Below are 16883 nucleotides of genomic sequence, written 5' to 3' on the forward strand. Positions count from 1 at the left end.
TTGCGTTTTAGAAGATATTTGTGATACAGTTGATTACCGGCCCCATCAGTTGATAAACTGGACTTTTAGTGAGCAAGTAGGAGTGATTTAGACATCATTTATACAGTTGCACTTCAATTTATCGTCTTCCTTTCCCTTTTTTTCCCTTCTCCTTTTTTATTTAATTTTTGTTGTTTCAGTAGCATTTTAGTTGAGTTTTCCAGTTTTTCAGTTTGACGTTTTCTTTCACATGGTAATTTTTGACGAAAATTGTGTTCAATGTGTACAGAGACGGTTGTCTTCAATTACATAATTTTGTAGCACTACTTAATACACTACAAGAAGAGAAAAAAAAAAGTATAAGTTGCAGGAATTTGTTAAGTATATACTCTGTTTCTGAAATGCCTTGTTCTGTCGGTATCGGAATTTAGCATTCCTTTGAAGAAGCTGTACGACAAGACGACGCATTAGACAATACAAGACGAGCCATGGTAGGAGCAGTATTGTTGTTATCTTTCTCTCTCATTGTTTCACCTTTGCTAACACATTGATTAAATTACCTTACGAATTGCAAGCAAGTAGTGAAGTAAGGGACGAATAGAAGTCTAAATTTACATTGTGAACAATTGGGAATAAAGCGAACAACAGCGTAATAGATGTAGCTGACAAATTGTGATGCCGATATTTGCAATTCAAATTTACATCTTTGCAGTCTTGGCAATTGTTTCATTGGTTTCAAGCAAATCTGTGTCAACAGACCGGGATGTTGACATTGAGGTTTTCATTCTTGTTCGGATAGTTAAAGCGATTACATGAGCCCACGGCGATCATCGATCAGAAGGGAAATTTTTGGAACAAGAAAGCATCAGGTTATCTTCCAACGTTGTCATCTTTTTCTACAATTTTTCTTCTTTGATGATAAATGACTCCAATTTCAAACGTTCTTAGAAATAAAGGAGTGACATTCAGGACAATTTCCTAAAACGGAACAACATTTTTGAGCCAACAAGATATATTTTGACATTCCCACCTCAACAAATTCCTTAGTTGTAAAAGCTCCAAATGCATTATTTGAGCTTTCAGTGTGCCCTTTGCTTTTTTAAAACTAGCTTTCGCATTTCTTTCTCCGATGCTCTGCCGTTAAGATACAGAAAATCTATAGTGAACTGGGCCATTATATAGTTCATATGCGACGCATGTCTCGCATACTGCTAGAACCAGCAATATTGAACTGAGCCACGTGCGAGTAAATAGACTAAGAAGGGCGGCAAAGTAAAAAAAAACCCATAGCTCTTTCTACCTTCAACGACCGATCTAAAAATCAAGCAATAGAGGAATTTTTCCGAGTTTATATTGCATCATTTAAACACGCAGGGAGTTGGGACAACTCGAGAAAGTTATGCTAGCCTAAGACGCGGTGAGAATTTTCCATGTGTTATAAAACATTAACATATCAAATGATCAACATGATGCGGCCAAGAGCTCTTTATACTGACACAGCACTCGCCAGCTTTATATTGGTAATACAGAAGTTTGAGTCACGTATCACAGACGATCCAAGTTGGCTAAAATATTTATTGGCAAGTCATTCCGCCAAAATTCTCTAATGCCGCTGATTGCATTGATTATAACAGAGGTAGACAACTGAATGCGATACTAACATACTGTTTTTGCGAGTAGTTCCCTTATAAAGCGAGTTTTTTTTTTAGTTACGATGTAAAGCAAACATAAAACTCTTCCGAATTAAAACAGATAATACATACTTAGAGTAAAATTAACGCTTTTGGGGGGGGGGAGCGCACATAACTGTTACACTTGTAAACAGAGAGGCGAAATTTTTACTCATTACCCCGAACTGCATTTGGCTCAGGAGGTAACTTACAAAACTATTTCTGCACGAGGACCCACTCACTCCCCCTTCCCCAGTTACTAAGACACTGTATATTTTATATTTTCCTTTCGTTTTAACTTTTAGATTTTAGATTCTTTGGGGTCGCGGTTTAATCTCAACTTCATCTTGTAAGCCTAATATTGTAACGCCCCAAATATGAGCGAGAAGTCGTCGCAAATTGTATCCAAATTGTGTCTATCTTTGTTTTACTTCTGTAAAATATTTTACGGAAGTCGTCGTGTTGAAATCTGTGTGTTTTATTCATGCAAAAACCGCTTAATATAGGTGACCGCCTAAAAGAGGTGAAAATTAAACTAATTAAGAGGGCAACATTTTCGGGACTTTGAAAACCGACAACTCAATACAGAGTGGCCGCTTAATGTGATGCCGCTTAATACAGGTTCGACTGTACGTTTTTGTCAGTTATTCAGTAACAAGCAGAACTCTTGTTGCTGTGATTCCCTGTACAAGACTGCTTTTATTAAAATCTGACATTAGTACAGCAGTAAGCATGCAATTTCATCTTGCACTAGACAAACGTACGCAGCGCGGACCTGTTTTGTTTTGTTTTGTTTCTTTTTGTAGTGGCACCTTTTCGAATCGTAGGTCATTTTTAGCACCATTGAATCTACAACATCACTAAAACAAGCCCGAATGAAGCAATGTGTTGTAGAGAAGTATTGCAGCCACAAATATCAAGAAGAGATTAAAACTAAGCGACTCTTTACCGAAGATGGCGGCAGGAAGAAGTCTTCAGTAAGGTAGAGTCATGAACTAAACTTAAGGAACATTTATTGATCACAATGTATTTTGACCTAAACAAGTTTAAAGTTTTTTCAAGACGACGATAATACATGCTTATGATGTCACACAAAACAGCTATTCATTTACCAGAGTTGTTTATTAATTATAAAGATTTCAGTGGGCGATCGACCGTAAACTTTCATTTCTTGATTTAGTAATTGCACCGAAGAAGGTTTTATCGAAAAAACCTGAATTAACTTTGTTGCCCGTAAATAAGCAGAAATTAATCCTGTATCATTTTTCAGTCAAGAAACCTTCGACTAACCTTTCGGCGAATTTTCCAACATGAAATTTCCTTGTCAATTTAAAGTTGATCACATTAATTTGGGCTTGCAATAAAACCCAATGCTACCATAAATTAAGAATTTAAATTAAAAAACCTCAGTACGGCCTATAGCTTAAACTTGAAGCGTGTTTTGAACCCGTTACAATAGTCACGCTTTGTTCAAATAAATTAGATGGGAACAGAGGCGTTGTGAAATGTCATATTCACTATACTCATGTTCCTATCCTAAAATAGTATTAAAGTATTAGATAATCGATAACCTTTGGGGGCAGCCTCAATATTTCTTAGGAAATAGCCAACATATTCGAGTTCATTTTATAAGATTGTGCCGAACTGTAGCACCTGTAGCGGTTACCTAGAATTGAATAAGTCAGTCTGCACATGTTTATGACTAATACGGTCATTGTTTGTGACACAAAAGGACAAAACATATTTGTGTAATGTATCAAACAGAGAGAAGCCTGCGAACATCCATTAATCCGTCGGATTAGAACTGGTGCAATTATCAGATTATCAGAGGCTCAGAACATTTGATTAATAGAGCTTTCATAAATGTAATGTCATAAAAATAGCGAATAGCTCTATGTTAAGGCTAATTCATGTTATTAGGGCGAGACATTGAAACGTAATGTAGCAGACGTTTCCAGTTCATATTTAAAAAAACAAAAGAACGATTAAAATGTCTTCTGTCCACACTAACAAGGATCACCAGGAGTTACCTTGCGCATGTGCATAATAAGGGTCAAAATTTTAACCTCGATACTAACGATAGCAGTGCTTTTTTGCGTGATTAAAATTAAAATCATTGAAATATCTTACAGAGAATTACAGTCTAAATAATCTTATTTTCATAACTAAAAATTGAGCTAGTTATTTATTATTTTATCCAAGGGAGCTTGGCAAAAATGGCCATGGCCATGACAGGGAAAAACTGACACGAACATAAAAGGTGCGGATGGTTTTAGTTTTGCATCTCGTCAGGTGATGGGAAAACCAAATCAAGACATTCCCGAGTTACTTTCCACATTCAATTTTAAAATTGCACCGACCGAAAAAAATTGGTCCCAGCATTGGTAGGATGGTCAAGAAAAGATACGGGCACGATTCAGATTATCAACAAAGACCTGTCAAAATTTATCTTTAATGTAACATCCTTCATAATGTTTACAAATCACGTCATGGATGTTTTCACTTCAGCACGATGGCTCAATTATCTTCACTGAGCCCTTGATGTGAGCTTTGAACTCGCGCCACTGAAACACGTTGCCCACCCCTGTCAGGCACGACTTTGACATGCGTGCGATTTCTTGGTCTTCTATGACGTAATCCCAAATGTTGACACCTGTCATTTCACCGATAAAAGATTGGTGTTCATCAAAACTTCCTCCCTTTGAGTCTTGCTCCTGCCCTAGTACCAGGGCTCCATTTGCACGAATCACGTAACCTGTGAGGACATTAACAGGAAATTAAGGAAAAAGATAAATTCACCGGTTAAAAAAGACTGGAAAGTGAGTACATTCTTTCCCTTTTTTCGTTTTCTTAATCAATAATTTACCGAATAAGCGAGTCATGTCGCTCTGTTTGTTCCAACCTCCGCATTAATCTTTGGGAACTATGCACTTTATACTTAAGTGACTAACATAACGTACACTGTAGCATTTAAGTGATAAATTTCATAATCGTTTATCAAGTAATTTTACCATCACAGTGACGTGTATTTTTATCAAGTTTTTGCATGTTTTTCAAGTATTTATTTTTTGGCACCAGTGATCATTACATCTGATATATTTTCCTTTTTTGGCGCCTTTCTCGGTTTCTCTAGTATCCTCAGTCTTCTTTCGCCTTTTTCACCTTCCTAGGGTGGTTTTTCTCAGCGTTACTTGCAAACGACATATAGAGCATTCAAGCGGGAATTTTAACTAATCGTTTTTTCTCCGCACAAAGCAGTTTAGTTCACAACGCAATTATTTGCGGTTAGTGTCTATCTAAAAACTACTTTTAAGTCCACGTACACTTCGTACTTCGTTTATTTCAATCAATCTTTGAATTTTGTGGAATCCACGCGGTTTCGTCATTTCGGCCTCTTTGTATTAGCAGATACACACACTAAACAATTAATTCTATTGTACGGACCATTATTAAAAGAGGAATTTACCTGTTTGGAAACTTTTGTCATGAGCGGCAACCGAACCATCTCGAAACAATTTCCATGATCCAGCGGTATTCTCCCATGTGAGGCAGATATGATGCCACTTTCCATCATTGGCGGATACATTAGTATAACCACTAAAATTAGCAGCAAAACGCGAGAAGTGTACTTTAGTATCTTCAAGCTTACAGCAACATTAAATCAAAACAACTATTGTGATTAATAACAGGACAAAACTTCAGATGAAATACTCAAACCTCTCATGGTTGTTGATGTAAACCTCAAAATTCCTATAGTCAAAAAGGAGAAGCTCATTGTGTGCTCCAGACACAATATAGCTCAGGGGTGTTCCTGCATTTCCATTATCAGTGGTTTTTATCCACAGGCAAACTGTCACAGCTGACAGGTTTGGCATACCACGTGTGATGATGACGTAATCACTGGCTCCTTTTTTTAGAAATTGCAAAGTGTATTCTGCAATTGAAGAATTACTCAGTTTTTTTATTTGTCAACGCTGCTTTCGAGATCTCTTTAAAAAAAAGTTCTGCACTCGTCTTTAGATTTAATTTTTTTTAGTGCAACTACTGATTTGATGCAAGTTACAAGGGTAGTTCAATAACAAAAGGTTATAGTTCTATAGATTACAGTTAACGTTTTCAGGAAAACTGTCACCTTCTACCTTTTTCAAACCGATGGTCGAGCAAGTCTCTGATTACAACAACAGCTTTCTAAGAAATGTTGTTGTTTGGTATGAGCATAATATGCAACCCCACTGTTACGGTATAATCTAACCGACAGAAAAAGACTGCAATCCTACAAACTCAACTTCTTTATTATACAAAGAGTAAAGAGTATCTCCTAAAGACAGTTCAATACTCATCGTTAATAAACTTAATTAAGCCCACTACAGTCTGTATCTTAGGTCACCACTGACCCAAACTCACGGTTTTCTCCAACGTTTCTTCAAATTAACAATCTCCTACTGTAGCTCTCTCTCTCAATATAGCTCTCTCTCGATATAGCTTTCTAAAGAGTCATCACTCCAACAACAACAACAACTAACTCTACTACTAAATATAGTTACGTTCATAAAATGTTCTGGAATATTCTAGAAGCTCACAAAAGAACTATTTTATTAGTACTACATAATAACTCCGTGACTTGATGAAACGTTCTAGAAAGTTCTATGGTACGCATGTTAGTATCTGGAGATTTCTAGAAGCTTACATTTACAACAACAATTACCCATAACACCACATACAAAATTTCTGATTTCAAGCGTGAAAAGCTTAATATCACCACCCAAGTGGCCGCTGAAAGAAGCAGAAAAAATTTTCACGATGCACAAATAATTGGTTATGAGCGCTGTACAACTTACTAAGTTATTCGTCGCGCCAGCAGTTAATATTCAAAAAACAGAGGAAAAATTTTCCTGACTGATAGATAGATAGATACATGTAAATAAATAGACGCATGAATATAAAAATGTTAAGAGAATAGATTAATAAAGTAATAAATCTCTTGAGAAAGTTTGTTAAGTTTCTCATTTCTTATTGTACCATGATCATTTTTACATCATAATACTTGATAGGCTAGCTAGGGTGATGCGAGTTTCCATAGGAAGGTAAAGCAAAATCAAGCAATCCTACATTGCTTACAACACACAAGTGAAAATTATTTTAAAGATACATACCTTGCATAGCCAATGCCTTTATCGTTTCAGATGTGTTCTTAAATTGCAAAGAGAGCTCTTCGATTGACTTAATCACGACATCCAGTTTCCTTACGATACTTTTGTTAAACGAGTGAGGACTTGTGTACCACGCCTCGATTGTTTTGTTAATTAGAGCCAGTCTTCCTGAAGAAATTAAAAGACATAAACAAAGATCTTTCAATAATAAATGTGTGGGACATAAAACATATTGATTCATGGTGTGAATTTTCAAACAAATTTCGATTCTTATGGAATCAAAATGAATTTCACAATGAGATTACTGTTGTTTCCAAGTATCATTTCCAAGTTACACTGCCCTGCGTGATTGTAATTTTCACATAATTTGCAAAGTGGTAATGAAGGTTATCTGTGTAAGGAAAAGATATCTGGGATTTTCCAAGAACTGAGATTTTGACTCGCAAGTATATTTAAATGAAATTAAATCGAACTGTCAAATAAATCTTTTACACTTTTAAAAGTCTACTTTTAGAAAACAATACTGAATTTCTCGGGAGGTTCCCCACGTGTGTTGATAGAAGGTTTGTGTGGGGTACATTCGAAGAAATGAAGCCAAAGATCACCAAGTCATTCGCAAGCAAAGGTTAGATGCGATCGGATTGTGTTACATTACTTCCTTGAACATGCGTTAGATGCGTACTTTCCACTTGCATATTGGTAACATTTTTGCGCTTCAAATTGGCGTTTCACATCGTTTTTATATGACCTCTTTTCCGTGGAACCTGTCTTACCTGGTCATCACCAGCCATTCTTTGTGGGTGAGAACCTAATACAGGTTTAACTGTGTAGAAAATGATGTCATAAGGGAGGATTGGTGACTCAACGTCAACAGCCACAAGTAGGAGGAATGTTCATCATTGGGTCAGACTTGTTTTTCGTTTTGCATCTCCTTGGTTACGAGAGAGGCCCAAGTTTCCTTCATAGACCAATCACAAACCGCATTAAAGCAAAAACAATACATCCTTAGTTGAAAATCAATGTAAATATGCATACCTTTCATTTCCAAAGCAGTCTTCCTTTCAGACATGTTCATAACATTCACGTTTACTAAATCCAGTTTTCTTTCCATATTTGTGCCCAGGGAGTCGAGGCGTTTGGACAAAGCTTCAATAGCTTTGAACATTGAGTCCTGGTTATCTGTAGACAATCGCGACAAAAAAAAGCTAAAATGGCTGATTACACACATAAGTGGTGCAAAGAAAAATTGTGGCACATTGTAGACATTCAGCCATGTTCATGACATTCACGTTTACTAAATCCAGTTTTCTTTCCACATTTTTGCCCAGGGAATCGAAGCGTTTGGACAAAGCTTCAATGGCTTTGAACATTGAGTCCTGGTTATCTGTAGACAATCACGACAAAAAAAAGCTAAAATGGCTGATTACACTCGTAGGTGGTACAAAGACAAATTGTGGAACATTGTGGACATTCAGCCATTCTTCGTGGCTGATCACCTAATACAGGTGTAACATGGCCGGAAAATGATGTCACAAGGGAGGACTAGTGACTCAACGTCAACAGCCACAAGAAGGAGAAATGTCCATTATTGAGTCAGACTTTTTTACGTTTTGCATCTCCTTGGTTGGGAGAGAGGCCCAAGTTTCCTTCATAGACCAATCACAAACCGCATTAAAGCAAAAGCAATACATCCCAAGTTGAAAATCAATGTAAATATGCATACCTTTCATTTCCAAAGTAGTCGTCCTTTCAGACATGTTCATAACATTCACGTTTACTAAATCCAGTTTTCTTTCCACATTTTTGCCCAGGGAATCGAAGCGTTTGGACAAAGCTTCAATGGCTTTGAACATTGAGTCCTGGTTATCTGTAGACAATCACGACAAAAAAAAACTAAAATGGCTGATTACACTCGTAGGTGGTACAAAGACAAATTGTGGAACATTGTGGACATTCAGCCATTCTTCGTGGCTGACCACCTAATACAGTTGTAACATGGCCGGAAAATGATGTCACAAGGGAGGATTGGTGACTCAACGTCAACAGCCACATGAAGGAGAAATGTCCATTATTGAGTCAGACTTTTTTACGTTTTGCATCTCCTTGGTTGGGAGAGAGGCCCAAGTTTCCTTCATAGACCAATCACAAACCGCATTAAAGCAAAAGTAATACATTCCAAGTTGAAAATCAATATAAATATACATACCTTTCATTTCCAAAGTAGTCGTCCTTTCAGACATGTTCATAACATTCACGTTTACTAAATCCAGTTTTCTTTCCATATTTGTGCCCAGGGAGTTGAGGCGTTTGGACAAAGCTTCAATAGCTTTGAACATTGAGTCCTGGTTATCTGTAGAAAATCGCGACAAAAAAAAGCTAAAATGGCTGATTACACACATAGGTAGTGCAAAGAAAAATTGTGGAACATTGTGGACATTCAGCCATTCTTCGTGGCTGACCACCTAATACAGGTGTAACATGGCCGGAAAATGATGTCACAAGGGAGGACTGGTGACTCAACGTCAACAGCCACAAGAAGGAGAAATGTTCATCAATGAGTCAGACTTGTTTCTCTTTTTGCATCTCCTTGGTTGAGAGAGAGGCCCAAGTTTCCTTCATAGACCAATCACAAACCGCATTAAAGCAAAAGCAATACAGCTCAAGTTGAAAATCAATGTAAATATGCATACCTTTCATTTCCAAAGCAGTCGTCCTTTCAGACATGTTCATAACATTCATGTTTACTAAATCGAGTTTTCTTTCCATATTTGTGTCCAGGGAGTCGAAGTGCTTGGACAAAGCTTCAATGGCTTTGAACATTGAGTCCTGGTTATCTGTAGACAATCACGACAAAAAAAAGAGCTAAAATGGCTGATTTTGGAAAAGAAAAATTGTGAAATTCAACCATCAAACCTTTTAGAAAAGGCTTCCGATAGCTTTGTTCACTTTCTTCAGTTTCTTCAAAGACATTAAGTTGAGTAGCTGAAACAAGACACACGCTTATACACGACTTAATGCATACCTTGCATTTCTAAAGCAGTTGTCCACTGAGATGCGTTCTTGATATGGACATTTACTAAATCCAGTTTTCTTCCAATATTTACGTCCAGTGAGTCAAGACGTTTGGGCAATGTTTCAAAAGCTTTGTACATTGAGTCCATCTTTTCTGTAGACAATCACGACAAATAGAAAGGGATTTTTAAGACAAGCGATTACCCATTTAAGTGCCAGAGATAAAGGACAAACCGGGTTTCCCAGTGAGGATTCTAGCCCCTCCTATTGCGGCCCACATACTCCAGCAGCTGTAATGCAAACATTAAAGTTCTGTAAGGTTTTGTTAAATCGCCCAGTTTTCCCAAAGACGAGTTAACACATTTGACCTAAAACTGATTTCTTAAGGAAGGCTGGTTTACCAACTTAGAGCAGGCACATCTACACGTATGACAACAACGACCTCCACACCAGCTATGACCTTTTCACCAATCAAAACCGCATTAAAGAAACACCACCACAAGTTCTAAATATACATACCTTGAATTTCCAAGACCGTTGTCCTTTGAGATGTGTTCGTAACATTCAAATTTACGAGATCCTCTCCAATTTGTTTGTCTTGCCAGTCAAGGCGTTCGGAAAAAGCTTCGATGGCTTCGTTTATTGATTCCAGTTTTTCTATGGACAGCCATGATAAGTAAAGATGTTAAAAAAACTGACTGTTTATGAAGGACAAAGAAGAGAAAATGCAGGTCATCGTTAAGACGTTTCAAACGCAAGAAGCTTAAGAGAGGATGTCAGCATCCATCGCACAAATTTGAAATATTGTGGCGAGTCGCCCAAAATTGGATATCTCTCCTACTTTCATATTTTGTAGCCCAATATGGCGGGGGTAAACCTGAAATTTGCTCCAAAACTCAGATTTTTGTTTTTCTTAGAATTTGTAGCTTTAGGTATTTAATTTTACTATGGAAAAATAATTTCCTATTTATTTACATTATTTTTACCTTTTTAAGTGATCTAAAAATTCCCGCACTAGCTAATTACGTGGTTACCATGGCAACGAGAAAAGCATTTTTGTGATTTATGGGTAGTTTGGGCTGTTTTCTGGCAATCATGTTACAAACGGGCGGAATTAAATGAGACACTATGTAATCTTATTTGAACAGTTTTTCTAAGGATAAAATCATTATGGGATATATGAACGTCAGTTTCAGTCGAATGCAACACTCATTTCACACAGAGCAATAAATCAGAGGTAAAGTTATCGAAAATGGTCGGAGAGAAAAGAAGATCTGTCTACGGGACAGATGGATCCATGTTTTTCAACATGTTCCTCAATGACCTCATCTTTCACATTAAGTCTGTAAAACTAAAGACTTATGCTGATGACTGCCAACTGCACACATCTGACGTAGACCCAGTAGCCTTGGAACAGCGGATCAATCATGATGTACAAATAGCAAACAAATGGTTCGAAGCCAATGGGATGAAAGCCAACCCCGCTAAACACCAAGGGATGGTTCTTGGCAAAACCGATTACCCTTTCTCCTTCTCAACCACAAGATGCCTGGACTTTTTGGAATAATTCTTGATAATTAACTTAATTTCAAGGAACACATATCCTCTGTATGTAAAAAAATAAATAATCAGTTCAGTGTCTTCAAAAGATTTGGCAAACTTATTTCTACCGAAATTATGTTTTGCCTTTATAAAACGTTTATGTTACCCCATTTTCACTACTGTTCAATCATATGGCACTTTTGTAATTCAGAGGACTCTGTTAAACTGGACACCTTAAATAGACCTATTTTAAGATTTGTTTTAAAGGACTGGGACTCGAACTATGATGATCTTTTAGACAAGGCAGGTGTGTGTGGTTTAGCCAACAGGAGGATACAAAATATGATGATTTGTATATTCAACTGTCTCCATCTTGGTAAATATCCGTGCTATTTGAAACAACTGATCAAGCTAAGATCTCTGCTTACTCCCTAAGGGGCACCAATATTTTATCCCTTCCTAAGCCGTTTACAACCACATATGGTCTAAATTCTTTTAGCTATTCATCTATTAAGTACTGGAACTCCCTCCCTGACCACTTTAGTAAGACTGTAGATTATAGTGAATTTAAGCGCAAACTGTTAGTGCACGGTTTCTGTTAATATTACATTAATATTACATTATATTATTATATTAATGATTATTATATTATTATATTATTATATTATGAATTTTTTTTTCTCTTTATAGCCTTGTTCTTGCTGTAACTTTTAAAATTAGTAATTAGGATCGGAGATACTAGCTTGTAAGCTACACTGAAATCCGAGGATAAATAAAACTTATGTATGTATGTATGTATGTATGTACGGGAAGAAAAGAAAGATAATTTTTTCTGGAAGGCGAAAACAGGAAGAAGAGCCTGAAGAAACCGCTCCTGTTGTTGACGAAATCGCCTCCTCAACTCCTTCCACCTCACGAGATGAAAATCAGCTCTCTGAATTGGATTCTAATGAAACTGTTGGTTCTTCCAGAAAGAAAATTAAATATGCCGACGAGGAGCTTCTTTCAGACAGCTTTGATGATGAGTACAACTTCAATACCGAGGAAAGCGAGGGATATAGATTGATAGATGCGAAGAATTTATCCACGACGGTCTCAAAGGCGCATATGCGTGAGAAAGGTGAGAATTTTTTACTGTGATACCTGTGGTAGCCCAGTCATAAATGCCTTTGTTTTTTTCTGGGATACCTGTGGTAGCCCAGTCATAAAATGCCTTTGTTTTTTTGTCGTTTTTTTTTTCCTCCGCCACAAAAAGGAAAAATTGCGCAATAGTACCCTGTGGTCATTGGGCCCTCAACACCATGATAACTAACTGTGATCCAATGAGGTGTTCACATGCTGATCACGAGTGTTATCTTGATGATGATTGACGTTATCATACACGGACAGGGCTGGGTCACATGACGAACCACGAGATTTTGCCTATAAAACTCTTTTATCAATTGTTTTGTATTTCAACGTGTTTGGATTGCGATCACCTGGAGCATTATGGCGCAAACGCTCATATTACTTACAGACGCATGCACAAGGCGTATTGTTCGCGGCAATTCCACACTAAGAGATGTTATTGAGCGGTAATTTTGGAACGGATTGAGTCGCGAACGCTTGAAAGCCATGAAAGCCTTGAATGCCTTGTATGCCAAGTATGCCAATGCCTTAGTTGAAAAACGTACAATTGTTGTAAAAATCAAAATCTGAAATCTGAAACCAAACTGCTTATACTCTATGCAATCTATTGAACAACACTACTACCGTGAGACTGAAGAACATAACTATAATGGATGCAAACTGCTTGTGAAGAAAGACGCCATGTTGGATTCACTTGATGGTAAGGAACGCAGCTACGATAACAGTACGAATGGTATTAATTTCACGATCAGAAGGTGAATCTTATGTTTGTTTTCGTTGTAGTTGTATGGATATTCCTTTTTTAATAAATACGTGATCCAAAACCCTGTGTTTTTTGTGTATAATGTTATAATGTTAAGTATTGTTTACGCAATTGTCTTGTCACAGGCGGCCCAAGCTCACGTCTCGAGAAAAAGCCAACGATTAATTCATGAACGCATCACGCGTTGTGTGACTCGGTGTTCAATTACGAGAGGAACCGTTGGAAATTTGAACACGTTATAAGGAATAGTATAGGGAACGAAATATGGTCGATTTACAACGATAAATATTTCGAAATATGAACAATTTTTCTCGTAAAATCAATAAAACTTACTCATACCCTGTGTATCCGTTGTAGTTTCTAGCAATTTATGCCGTTGTAAGCTTGCTTTACCATCACCTTTATTCAAATCATCTACTTTTATTACGTTGGTAAAATTTGTACAAACATTACACAAACTAACTCGCGCGCAAAGTAAGAAGACTATATTGAAGGCTTTAAATTATATTACGATCGATTTCATCAAGAAATGGGCCAGGAATTTTCCACAATAGTGCAAATAATCATGAAGGCTGATCGCGGAAAAGCGATTGCGTGACGCTTGGTAAGCTGTAAGACGATTCTCAGCCTGCATTTTGTACCCACTCTGCACTCTCCAGTCTATATTTTGTGTCCGGTCTGCTGTCTGCATTTTGTACTAACAGGTATCTGTGGCACCAATACAGTTTATGTTGGTTACATTTATTCGCACAACACACATAATCTACCACAAAATACCTGTGTGTGAGGTAATTCGACATTTTCGTTCTTTTCCACGTTAATACTCTTCTTTTCTTTTGTAAGAATGTAGACCAGTTAAATACAATGTTTCAAGTAATCCACCCACCCTACAAAAAAACAACTCTTGCATGCATAGCATGCCTATACTTTGAAATAGGTGTATGCCCTTGGCCAGACTTGAGCTCACTATTTCAATATACTCATCGCCAGAAATCAAGGACATTTCGAGCCCGCTAACAATTATCAGCGGTATATCGTATTACACTCCGGAACAATAGAGTATCAAGAGAATTCAATATGGCGACGATCACGGCTCAATCTGCAAAGAAGCGTGTTTCGTACCATGACTTACACAATTTGAGCACCGCAGATCTTCTATTTGATGAAAAGAAAAAGAAAAGAAGACCTGCAAGTAAATCTTTGGGATTTTTCGAGGCAGAGCGATGACTGTTAGTTTCGAAACGCGTAACTTGTATACTTTTCTGTTAGGTTTGTTCCGGTTTATTATTTCTTCGTTGGTTAATGATTATTACTTAATAAGTTTCTATTGCAATCAGTTTCATTTAAGCACATGTACCAGATGTTGTATTTCATATTTCATCGCTATAAGTTGCTGTCGACGCAACCAATTTCTCTGCTATTCATGTACGATCCGCTATCGGCGATTCATCTACAATCTTTAGGAGCTAGACCAAAGTAAGTTTTCCTTTATTTCACATTTAAGATATTTCCTTTTCTTTTTTGGATACGTATATCGATTTATTTCTCGCTTTCAGTTCACTTTTTAATCGCTTTATTGTTATTAGGCTAGTGTTACGTTTCTCACGGATATTTTCTTCGTTTAGTTTCTGCTGCATTTTCTTTTAGTTCGAACCACACAAATTCAGCTACAAACGTTACCATCAATCGTAACCACGCTATCTTCAACTTTACTTCGCCCTCTTCATCTGTGATTTCACACCGATCTCCGTATTTCGTTTTTAATTTTGATCGCGTACTTCATTTGATTAAACCGTGATTTATATTGTGCGTTCGGATTGTCTTCTCCGCTACAGTAGTAACCTTTGAAGGTTACAATGACATGATGTCAGAATTTTGATTTGCTTTGCTTTGCTTTGATTTGCTTTAAATTTTCGCGCCAAGCCTACTGAATTTGCATTTAACGCCTGGCATATTTTATTCAGAAAAGGACCCGAGAACTAATTTATTTCCCAGCAAGAGCATAAACAAATATGGCCGATGATTCGAAGATCAGCGTTGCTCGTGTTTACCCATTTCAGTCATAGTTTTCAACATGGCGTCTCGTCACTTACTCAACATGGAAAATTAGGAATATTCTGGCGCGTTGGGAAGTTTTTTGATGGGAGGAAATGACAATTTTACAGAATATTTTGACGCTTCGAACTCAGTAGCAGTCAATTCGATCGAGAGCAGTTGACTTCATTGCTGCACTTTCCTGTAATAGGCGAGTGTCTGAGATGGAGAACGACGGATTTTGAAGAACTGTATGGCGACTTAGGTCAATGAACAATGACAAAAGAACTGGCTCGGGATGTAAGTGTTTTTATTTATCGAGTCACTGTGAGGTTTGATGAATAGCAGAATCAATACTGCAATATGTCTCGATCGAGAGCAGACGGGACCATGAGGTCGTGATTGTTATATTTTAGAAATTTTACAAATTTCCATATAGTTTCCTATATTATTTGGACGCCATTATGGGCGAAATGCGCAAGTGCGCCCGCCATCTTGTCCAATATTTCTGCCAATGCTAATCCGACACCCGCAGTATCACTACACTTGATTCCAAGGATCCAGTACCATCCAGGTATCCCAGTTACCCTGCTCACAGGGTCTAGTTTGAAGTCTATGTCGTACTGGCAAAGGAATCATTGATGGATCTTTAGTTTTCTAAATGCAGTAGTTCCTGGAAGGTTTTTTCTAGATATCATGCAAAGAGGAAAAAAGCCCATCTCTTGGTATTTCGGAGATTGATACATCTTTGAACTTTTATGTGTCACGCTTGTCATGCAACTGATATAATAAGATGGAGAATATACGAAAACTGGAACTCAAATCTGGCTACAATGTGGGAAGAGCATAACGTGATCATCAAAAATAGCTCATAAAATCGTAAATAAACAATGTAAGAGTGTTAGGTTAGATTTTTTTACAAATTGTAGTGATTTATGCCAGTAAACGGTGGCGACAAGTAGGCACACCATCTATATGTTCATAGTCGCCAGCTAGTAAATTTTGCCGGACTTTGAGTTCGTCTCAAGATAGACAACACAAATGCACAAGGAAATTTTTAGAGTAACTTTTTAACCATCCCTTTTCTTTTAAAATATATTTTCACAAAAAAACTACACCACAATATAAGGACATATGGGCTACAAATTATGAAAATAATGAGTGTGGAAAGCAAAGTTGGGGCGACCTTGCCGCTGTTTTTGTCTTTGCTGGACAGTAGCTCTTAAAAATTCCTTTCCACAAGAAGCTGCAAAGCGGTAATTAATGCAATTGTGAACTGCCAACAGCGATGAAGAAGTTGTTTATGCGTTCAACACCGAGTGGTTGATCAGCGTAACAGATGCTGACCCAAACACTTCTTGAGAAGGGAGATAAGATATAGGTCCATGAGATAATGTGCGCGCAGTACAAGCCAATCTTGTGGTGCGTTAATTTCCAGGACGGCCCGCTAAAATTTAAATGGCGAGAATGGCCAAAATGATTCGCTAATTTTACCGTAGTTATTCTTTCGAGTAGGTGGGAAAATAAGAGCTGAATATTTTGTGTTTTCTTTTTACTTGCTGTGAAAAGAGCTACCGGACTGTTTCGAATTTGCTTTCTACTTTC

The 16883-nt window shown here is 37.3% G+C and overlaps 1 protein-coding gene across 1 annotated transcript; it reads right to left on the reverse strand.

The window, feature by feature from the left end:
- Positions 1–4085: 4085 nt before the first annotated feature.
- LOC131780224 (C-reactive protein-like) lies at positions 4086–10463 on the reverse strand. The gene is made up of 8 exons (XM_066164419.1): positions 10331–10463; positions 9822–9965; positions 9490–9633; positions 7835–7978; positions 6803–6967; positions 5367–5583; positions 5116–5246; positions 4086–4404 (listed from the first exon to the last, which is right to left on the reverse strand). The coding sequence occupies exons 2-8, from the start codon at positions 9958–9960 to the stop codon at positions 4154–4156; spliced, it is 1191 nt and encodes a 396-aa protein (XP_066020516.1). The 5' UTR covers positions 9961–9965; positions 10331–10463; the 3' UTR covers positions 4086–4153.
- Between the last annotated feature and the right edge of the window lie 6420 nt (positions 10464–16883).

The sequence above is a fragment of the Pocillopora verrucosa genome, chromosome 3 (genome assembly GCF_036669915.1).
Source record: "Pocillopora verrucosa isolate sample1 chromosome 3, ASM3666991v2, whole genome shotgun sequence".
In the NCBI taxonomy this organism is placed as follows: Eukaryota; Metazoa; Cnidaria; class Anthozoa; order Scleractinia; family Pocilloporidae; genus Pocillopora; species Pocillopora verrucosa.